The 10215-nt window shown below is 39.2% G+C and overlaps 1 protein-coding gene across 1 annotated transcript; it reads left to right on the top strand.

Moving 5' to 3' along the window:
* The first annotated feature begins 881 nt into the window (after positions 1 to 881).
* On the top strand, positions 882 to 9456 carry LOC140303481 (ras-related protein rab7-like). Its single transcript, XM_072382247.1, has 6 exons — positions 882 to 1249; positions 5090 to 5152; positions 6951 to 7077; positions 7201 to 7419; positions 7802 to 7930; positions 8063 to 9456. The coding sequence occupies exons 2-6, from the start codon at positions 5100 to 5102 to the stop codon at positions 8156 to 8158; spliced, it is 624 nt and encodes a 207-aa protein (XP_072238348.1). The 5' UTR covers positions 882 to 1249; positions 5090 to 5099; the 3' UTR covers positions 8159 to 9456.
* Positions 9457 to 10215: the final 759 nt, after the last annotated feature.

Raw genomic sequence — 10215 nt, 5'->3', positions numbered from 1 at the left:
TCAACTTAACTTACCATCCTGTCAAATAGTGATAAATAAATTCAAGATAAAAAGCATCGTCGGGTATACAGCATTCAGTCATCAGGGGGACAATCATTGGAGTGCTGCATTGCTCCACAGAGGTCCAGAATATGAACATAAAGGAAAGTCTACTGCCATAGAATCACTAAATTCATTCATTCAAAATTAGTTAACACTGGCCTCTAGTGGTGGATGACCTCAGTCTCCCTTTGGAAATCACCAGGATGAACCTCACTGAGCCATCACGTTTCCAACATGTTTTTAAAATCATAGACAAAAAAGCCTTTGTGAAGGGGGGTGTTAAGATATTATTCACACACAGAGGTGGAAATCCTTGTTTCAAGATAAGCAGAGGTATAATAGTCTTAAGGATGTACAAGAATTTTTAGTTTAACCTTTGCTTTTAAAGTCAGTCTTGTGATTCCCCCAAAATTAAAGAGATAGACTACATAACAGCTCTATAAACACCCCAGTTAAGTTTAGCCCAACAACACTTAAGCTGAATACTTTTTCTTACACATGTTTTGATGATTTCATCGACTGATTTTCTTGTTACTTTTTTTTTTACTCTACTGTGTCATAAGGTTCATGTTATATCTGCATTACACTCCCAGTCCTTCTCTTATCACCTAAAATACTGAGATTTTAGAGTCAACTTCTGTTGTTTTTAGTTGTTTTGTACAAATAAAGCTGATTTCTACACATTTGTTCTTTAACTGCTTCGTTGATGACAACTAAAAATAACCACACCTTGCTGTAGCCACGAGAAGATGCTTGATAAAGCAACAACAACAACAAACTTGTTTATGAATATTGCACAACATAGGCGGGCAGCGTCTGACGTAAGACGCCGATTATGTTTTGGAGAAGGAAGTGAAAGGGGAAGACAGAAGCTGTGGGTAGTAGGTAGTTAGCTGGCCAGAAGGCAAGCTCACAACAAAAGTGCCAAATTTATACACCCGTTGTTGATAATTTTATTGGCAATTTACGAGACGACTTTTTTTCCTTTTGTAGTTTTCCTAAGGGACAACACATTTTTGTAAAAAAATAAAACGAGGCATCGGCACATTAACGCTAGACAGCGAATTGAGCTCCGGAGAGCTAACTAGCTAACGTGACGCCTAGTTAGCCGCTGACGGTAGCTGTCCTGAACAATAACAGCCAGTGAGCTCGCAGCCGGCTCTGATACGGTCCAGAAGTCGCTTCTGTGGTGCGTTTCAACTTCAAAGTAAGTTTTTTTTTTTCCCATAGCATACAGATAACAATGCTTTTATTTTTAATTCCTGCTCAGTCAGCATTGCGGTCGGTGTCTTGTTAACCAGACGTTGAAAAAGCTAATGGTGGTGCAGTGTTTTTCGAGAAGCTGGTTGGCTAAAACAAGGCCGGCCTGTGGCTTCTCTGGGTCGACTCCAACAAGTAAGGAGTACCGGAGAATCGAGCTCAGCACCGCATATTGATACCATCTCCTCTTTGTGTTGACAGGGACTATTATAGCTCTCTAAATTAAGTCATTTTCATTTGACGTTTATGTATTCATAGATGGAGGAATTATCTCCAACAATTAGTAATATTTGGATAGTTTCTGAGCAATGGCATTGGCATCATGTCTTGACATTTTCATGGGTTGACATTAGACTCATCTCTCAATAGGCTGTGGGAGAGACGTGCTACATATTTCTGTTGTTGTGTTGCCAAGCAGTCGGACGTTAAATAGTTTTTGTTTCGTTTGTGACTCACCGGTTATGCAGGAACACGTCGTTTACTTTGATTTATGTGCCGAGCTGTGTCAGTGATATTTAGGCTGTTTATGCATTGTTTTTACAAAGATCTGCATCAACGTCATCTCCCCATTCAACGTCTCGTTTTATCTTTAAAACCTTGTTCAAAGCCAAAATGTGCCCACAAGGACTGTGTCTTTGCTTTGTTCCTCACTTCATTAGATTAGTATCAACTGCTGCTCATTAATATGTGAGTTGGTCGAAAACTAGTAAATTAGGATATTCAGATGAATAATAGATACCACCAAGCATCAGAGAGGGGTTGAAACTGAGTGGACAACGATGATGTAAATATGATTCTGTTGGTTAAATATAGCTGTTCACAGGGTGAATGGAAACGTATAATATTAATTTTGCTAAATTATCACCTTCAAATCAAATAATAGCTGTCAGGCGTTATGTAGAATTGTTACAGGCTCTCCAATGTGGCCACAATGCTTATGAATTGTTAGGATGACAAGAAGCCTGAAATACAATGCCATCCAAACATAGAAATCCCTCAATACCTTCTTTTTAAAATACAGCCGTATTCCCCCACTGTATGAAGACTGAGCTATGTTGCTGCCGTCCTGTGATTTTTGTTTTTAATGATTCACTGCAGACATTGGCAGCTACTCCCACCGTGCATTTAGCTCATCTCAGGTTACTTGGTACTGGAGGGTAACACTGCACACTTCCCTGTTAGTTTGGCTCAGCTTTAATTTGGTATTAACTCGTGGGTTCTTTTAATATAGTTTTGTTAGGCACAACTTAAGCAAATAATTTGTGTTTTCCTATTTAATACAGTCTTACGTTTCAAAATCGAGTGTTAAACTATGGCATTGTGCTTTTGTGGAAATCCTTACTAGCTCATGGCTCTTCAAGAAAAGGTTGTCTGTGTTTTATTTTATACTTATACGTAAAATTATAAGAACTGCAGCAGTCTCTGTCTTTTGTAAACTAGTCAACCAGGAAACTGGAAAATGACCTAACTTTATGATATCATGAGATGGAGTGAGCAGTGATAAACCTCTGTGCTCCGCCTTCCAGGTCTAGTTTTAGTTAAAAGTTTGTCTGTCGTGTGCATTCATGATCCGTATCAGAGGTGAGTTGGAGCTGCTCTCGTCCAGGATGTACGGGCAGAGGGGGATTTTGTTGGGACTTTTGCTCAAGACAAAGCACTTTGTGGTTTTTGACACATATTTCTCAATTGTGAATCCATGAACAGTTATGTAACCGCTACTGGTGCCGTTTATTGTGATCAAGACGGTCGCACACTTGGACATTGTGAAGTTGGCTTAATTGTCTGTGACACCGCCTCCTCTAAACCATCTGCTATTGTCTTGGCTAACGGAATAATGGCAAACGCTTTCATTCACTTGAAAATGACTTCATGTGCAAAACCCAAACATTAAAGTTGTTCCAAGTGTCACAGCATACCACAAACTTGCATACTAGGCTTTTGCTTTTGATAAAAAGTGTCTTAGCTTATTGTTAACTAAACCTTCCACAGCTAGCATGTAGAAAGAAAGAAAAAAAATCAATGCTCTGCTGCATGTCAAAGGTTAAATATCTGATCTCAGATTCTTCTGTAATCATGTGACTGTGGTCGGGGCTCACCTAGCCTCCAGTGAGCGGCTGTTGTTCATGCCTCCGTCAGCTATTCTGTGCTTCACAGTGCTGTAGTCACTGAAGAGTCGGGCCTGTTCCATTCAGATAGAAAACAAGTGTACTTTCCAGTTCTTGGTGGTAATTTAAGTGCTTTTGTTTTCTCTTGGGGGGGCTGAGGTAAAATTATGATTAAAGGGCTTTTTTTCCTCTGTGTATCTGTTGAATTATAGATGAGTTTTTTTTTATCTTGTGACATGGATTTTGGAGTATTATATTTGGTTTGTAACAGTGTGTGTGTGGGATGTATGTGGACCGAAAGATGATCAGGGTTTCTATTAAACTGTCCCAAAGTTAGGTATAGAAGTGTTAGTTGATGAAATTGCATTCAAAATGATAAATACATTTATACCTTTTCTCCACAGACCTTGTAAAGAAAATAACCCACATGTGTAGTATCATTTGACTCTTAAAAAAAAAACCTAAAAAAAAAAAAAATCTACTTAGATATTTACTATTATTTAGGTCTAATTGTTAGACGGCTTCTTCTGCTGCCATTCCCACAGACCGTTTGCGTACCTACAGTAGATTTTCCTAGTTTCATTGCAATGACTGTTTACATGACACAAATAACACTGTGGTGTGAGGAAAGATAGAGCAGCTTTTTATGAAACCACTTTTTGTTTAGTCTGTCTTGCGTATTTGTTCACGGAAATGGTTTACTGATAATCCTTCAGGACTGGAATGGAGGTTTTCTGCCCTGCAGCACAGTTTTCATCCATCAGAAAAACACAATATCTGTTCAACCAATGACCAGAGTTTGACAGAGCACAAGAAAATGTTTGCTTTTAGTTCTGTTTACTGACATAATGAGTTTATGAATGATATATTATTTTTGTTGAGTTGTTGTATTTTTTGCATATCTGGTGCTATAAAAAGAAGAACAGTGCATACTATGTTCGCCATATGTTGTCATTCACGTTTTGTGCAATCATTTTATTTAATTTTTGTGAGAAATGATGGATATTATGTCATCACTGAACAGTTGCATGCATTTGGGTGTTTAGAAATTACGCAATTTGACCTGTGAACATTTACTGGAAGTGAAGTTACTCTCTGTATTACCATGACTGGTCTAATCCATATAGTTATCATGTGCATAATTTTTATTGGATAAAACACGATATGTGGATTTAAAAAATGCCAGTTTTGTGCACATTATGTATGTTAACTACATGGTTCATGTTTTCACGCCATAAGGTTGTCTTACATACTGTTGTATTCTTTATTATCCTTTTTGATAGTGTGCTGAGAGCAGCATGTGCATTAACCTGTTGTGGGCTTGGTGACGGTAATGTTACCAAGGAGTTGACCCTATAAAAGAGGAGTTCCTGTAGAGAGTGTGTGTGTGTGGGTGGATGAGAGAAGGAATGATGTGCTCCTCGTGATTTTACCAACAGCTTAGAAAGCACATGACTGGAATGAGCAACATTCAGACCTTATTGGTCTTGGAAGCATGAAACTCAGCACACAGATCTGTAGACTAATGTGTCCCAATAGGATGGTGTGCATCAAGTCAAATCTATTTTCATGTTCATTTTTAGTGTCCCTGAAATGAAGTAACTTGTGATCAGGTTGTGACTTGCACCGATGAGGATAAGAAAGTGTTAGTCTAAACTTTTGTGTCTTTTGTATTTCTGCAGCTGTGGAGGTATGACATCCAGGAAGAAAGTGCTCTTGAAAGTCATCATTCTGGGTGATTCTGGGTGAGTCACAACATGGCAAAGTTTTCTTCCATGTGTCAAAACCAGCAGAGCATGCAGGGGTGATCATCACTGCTCTAAAAATAGTTTGATGGGAAAAACCTACATTGGATTTTTTTTTTTTCCTTCAAGTCCCATTAGCTTTCTATGTGTTGTGTGTATATTCCTTTGTGTTACTTCCTCATTGGCAGAAGTTGTGCCATAAGCTGTCTCCAGGCAGACTAAAGCCTCTGCCTCTGCCTCTGTCTGTGCTTATCTGCTGAACTGGTTGGATTCAGTCTCTGCCATTATCGTGTTGCTCATTTTCTATATGTTAGAGAAGCTAAAATAAACTCATTCAAGGAGTCAGATTGACAATCAGAGGAACCTCAACATCACTGCTGAATTTGCTAGATTCTAGCCAGAGTTACTTTAACAATATGTGGCCTGAAAATGTTCAGTAAATCTCACAAGAGTGACTATTAGAGTAGCTAAAAGCAGCTAAAAAGTTCTTTAGGCTTAAATGCACTGATAAATTGAGTGAACACAATACGAGCCATAACCTTTGAATTATATCGGTTGGGTTTCCATCTATATTCTTGTTGAAGATACACATTTAAAAAGGTCACTGGTGGCAACATTTTCTTAGCCTTTATGTACATTAGAGCAGATTAAACTTCTAATGCTGATCAGTTGTGACATGGCAAATGTGACTGACTCTAGAGAATACACACAAACAAAAACATGCTGGATAGAAACACATTTCTGAGGACCCCTGTTTTCTGTTACATATGGCCATGGTGACTGTTTTTATTTTTATTTTTCCTTTAAGTCTTGTTTCTGGTTTGTGACCATTAATCTGTTTATTACAGCCAACACCTTTACTGCCATTGAAGAGGCCAAATAGCTTAGTTTATTCAAACTGAGGGAGTGGAAAAATTCCAGGAGTGCATTTTCAACAAAGGAACATTTCAAAAGTTCACTTTGAATTCAGGTGATAGTTGGTTGGAAACAGCTGTCATTAATCAGGTTGAGTTTGCTGGATCTGTTCTCGTATTTTATTTATTTTTTATGTACAAGAGTGTTTGAGACTAACATTGCAGCACATATTCAGGAGCATTTGCTGCTGCCATGCAAGTGATCGTGTGTGTGTGTGTGTGTGTGTGCTGGTGAGTTTGCTCTTTCTGCTTACTTGTATGCAGATTTCCTTTCACTCCCAGCTATTGGAGATGCGTACAGATACGTGCATTGTTCATATCAACATAACAAAGAGCCTCATCTGCTGTTCTCAACATGTTGTACAGGAAATGCAGCGATTTCCACGGCATACTTTCTGCGTCACACGCTGCCTCCTGCAAACTCTAGCCACCCGTTCCCTCGCACCTCCTCTCTCACATTTGTACGCCAGGAGAGCACATCTCCAGCAGAAAGCCTCCTGCTGTGATGTGCGAACAGTAACAGCACATTCTTCTGAATATCCCTGATGTTCGTGTGTGACAATGGCTTATGTAACTGGAAAAACATGGATAACCTCATTATAATTTCAGCGATGGTTCAGTTACTATTTTTACTTGAGTTAAGATACTCTAAGCGGCCTCTTACTGAAGTGGTTCCTTTGAGAGGTTGTGTGGACAATCAGGTTTTAATTAATCTGCCGTTGTTGCATTTGTACTTGCCTTAACTATATTCTTTTTAGGTAATTAATTTATTGTGATTTTCTAATCTTACTCTTATTATTAGGTCATTATTAGATCTGTGCATATTTCATAGTTACTATTAGCTTTGCTCATTTATATAATCCTGCTGTTTGTTGTCTTCTCAGAGTTGGAAAGACCTCCCTAATGAACCAGTATGTGAACAAAAAGTTTAGTAACCAGTACAAAGCCACAATAGGAGCGGACTTCCTGACCAAGGAGGTGATGGTGGACGACCGGCTCGTTACAATGCAGGTATGGCTTTTAAAAAGGAACAAAACGTGAAATTGTTGCAGAATTTAAATCATTGAATTGTTTTGTTATTAAGAATTGTTTTTCATTTTCTTTTACTCTGATCTTCCTTCGTTCTTTGTCAAGATCTGGGACACAGCTGGCCAGGAGAGGTTCCAGTCTTTGGGTGTTGCATTCTACCGTGGAGCAGACTGCTGTGTGCTGGTGTTTGACGTAACCGCGCCAAACACCTTCAAGACACTCGACAGCTGGAGGGATGAGTTTCTAATCCAGGCCAGCCCTCGAGACCCTGAGAACTTCCCCTTTGTGGTGCTAGGCAACAAGATTGACTTGGAGAATAGACAGGTAGTTATCAGTTTCAGTTACCTGAGAGACAAAGGCCAGATCCAGTGTACTGGAAGTGATTTTGTGGGCTGTACAGTGGTGTGGTGGTTAGCATCGTCACCTCACAGCAACAGAGTTCCAGGTTCAAATCCCTTTCTTCAAGGGCCTTTCTCTGCGTGTCCTCCCCCTGCGTGCATGGGTTCTCTCCGGGTAACTCCGGCTTCCTCCCATCATCCAAAAACGTGCATGTTATGAGCTTAATTTCTGTCCTTTTTCATTTAGTTTCTTTATGTGAAACTGCATTAAGTTTAACATTCACTGTCTTGTTAAAATGTCGTGTCCTTTGAGTCTTTGAGTCCATCATAACCATTATTGATATATTTCCTACTGTTCTTACACACAGGTGACCACCAAAAGGGCTCAGGCTTGGTGTCAGAGTAAGAACAACATCCCCTACTTTGAGACCAGTGCCAAAGAAGCCATAAATGTAGAACAGGCATTCCAGACAATTGCACGTAACGCCCTCAAACAGGTGAGTTTACAATAAGTGAGCTCTCATATTTCAATATCCTACTCATGTTAAACGAGGATAACTGAGCTCTGAAAATGATTGGCTTCACTTGACACTGATTTTTTTTATTTTATTTGTCTCAATGCTTCATAGGAGACAGAGGTGGAGTTGTATAATGAATTCCCAGAGCCCATAAAGCTGGATAGGAATGACAGAGCTAAGCCTTCTGCAGAAAGCTGCAGCTGCTGAGGAACAACTTGGACCATCTTCTCTCTTGGCTTTCTGAAACATCCCGTCATCACCCATTTACATCACCTCCACCTCACTCCCAGGGAAATGACTCCCCTATTGGTCTTCCTCCTTCACACCACTGTTCATTCCATTGACACAACCCCCCCCCCGCCCGCCCGCACCCCCACATCACGCAGTATGCTGCATATGGATGTTTTCTCTCCCACTTAGTACAAAAAGTAATACACTAGCGTACTCTTGTATAATATGATGACAAATCCAGTGCCCAAAGATCACATGAGAGAAGAATGACACCCCCTCTGACCTCACAGTCCCTGACTTGGTAGCGAGTGAACTCCTGTCCTGCCCCCATATTCGACAGGTGTTGTTCCTGCTGCTCCTGACTCACACTGAGAGGGCAAGATGGAGCCATGTTCAAATAGTGCAGTTGATAACTCTGGATGGACTGGCTGATCCTCTGTAATGTGAGACGATGTTGGCTAATGTCAGCATCCCAAGTATCTTATTTTCTCTGTTTGCTTTCCTTTGCCTATCTGTTGAGAAATAATCTAGTAGAAGTATATGTATATTTTTTTTAATTGGCTGGTGTTATTTTCAAGCCAATCTGAAACACATACTTGTTTTTGCACTTTCATGTTTTTGCCTTTAAATGTTGTAGAGGGATGACTGATTTTGGGCAACGTCTTCTGCCACATGCCTTTTTTTTTTTTTGGAAAGCTTCAAATTTATACCTCTGGCTGTATTTCCCCCTCAAATATCTCAAAATAATCTTTCGGACTCTGGTGATTGTATTGCCTTTTCCCCATCAGGATTAGATTTTATAACGCTGCAGAACATATGTTCCTGTGTTACTAAAAGCTGATAAGGCAGTCGCAACATAAAATGTTAATTCCTCGATATATTAATTTAGCCGTTTATGTAACATTACCTGTACTGCTACTACTTCTGCTCTATGTGTTCTGTCCCTCATCAGATGTCTCTCAGTGCTTGACATTTACGGTATGCTCCACCAACACTGCTTCCACCTGTCTTCTGTCATGTCTTCGTTATCGCTGTTCTATCTATCTGCTTGTAGCTCAGGTTGGCTAAGTACTTAATATTTTTAACGGATTGTGTACTATGGTGTATAGATGGTAAAGGATAGAACTGAAATCAATGTTTTCTCTTTACATGTAAAGAAAATATCCAACTATTTGCCCTGGTATTATTCCTTCTCCTTACAGAAAACATAACTGCAACGCCAATGATGTTGTTAAAGAAAATTCAAACATCGAATAATAAAATTCTTGAATATATCAATAGTTCGGCTTTTTTTTTTGTCTCAATTTCCTCTTTGGTTTTTTTTTTCTTAAACGATATTGTATCTAGAGACTCATTTTCATATGGAAATATTTGTTATTATTGGCACTGGATTTATTTTTCAATATTGAATTAGTAATTTACTACGGTTAGATGAGCGCTGTTCTTACAAGTGTTTTCACTTACTTGGACTGATTGCTTCTCCTTGGGACTGTAAAGGTGTTCTCACAAGGTGCTCAAATGACAACTTGGCTAGCTATCGTCAAATAACTTGTGCTTTAGTGATTAGTAAAGCTTCAGGCATAGCAAAAGTCTACCTAAATTTGAAGTTAAAAGAGGGGAAAAACAGCAAAAATTATTTGCTTTCTTTGTCCTTGAAGAACAGCAGTGTGGCCTCTTCCAGGAAGGTTTTTTTGTTACCTATTGTTAAAGGATTCAAGTTAAGATGGTGTGATAGTGAGAAGCATCTACAACACTGAGACTCCTACAGCAAACAATCTATAAAAGCTATATTTACTTAAGTGTTTTCTCCGTCTGTTAAGAGCCTTCACCGGTTTAATCAGCCCAAAGGTATATAAAATGTGTATTGGTAATTAAAGGAGGTGAGCCAACTGCACAGACATCCAGTGTGTCTCAGTATGCTGTCAGAATAGAACAGTTTATACCTGCACAAATAAATGTCTCATGAATTATTTTACTGTTGTGACAAATCAAAAGAGTTTGCTGCAGAAAAAGACAAATGAGCACAGTTTGTA

This window comes from Leuresthes tenuis, unplaced genomic scaffold (genome assembly GCF_036924035.1).
Source record: "Leuresthes tenuis unplaced genomic scaffold, fLeuTen1.0.hap1 SCAF_3, whole genome shotgun sequence".
Taxonomy (NCBI): Eukaryota; Metazoa; Chordata; class Actinopteri; order Atheriniformes; family Atherinopsidae; genus Leuresthes; species Leuresthes tenuis.
The sequence above is the reverse complement of the archived record's forward strand: the minus strand, read 5'-3'. Positions and strand labels throughout refer to the sequence as shown.

Bases quoted from the DNA above. Each gene is read 5' to 3' on its own strand.
- LOC140303481 (XM_072382247.1), top strand. From the start codon at position 5,100: ATGACATCCAGGAAGAAAGTGCTCTTGAAAGTCATCATTCTGGGTGAT. The intron at 7,420-7,801 runs GTAGTTATCAGT...TCTTACACACAG, and splicing joins TTGACTTGGAGAATAGACAG to GTGACCACCAAAAGGGCTCA. The intron at 7,931-8,062 runs GTGAGTTTACAA...AATGCTTCATAG, and splicing joins CACGTAACGCCCTCAAACAG to GAGACAGAGGTGGAGTTGTA.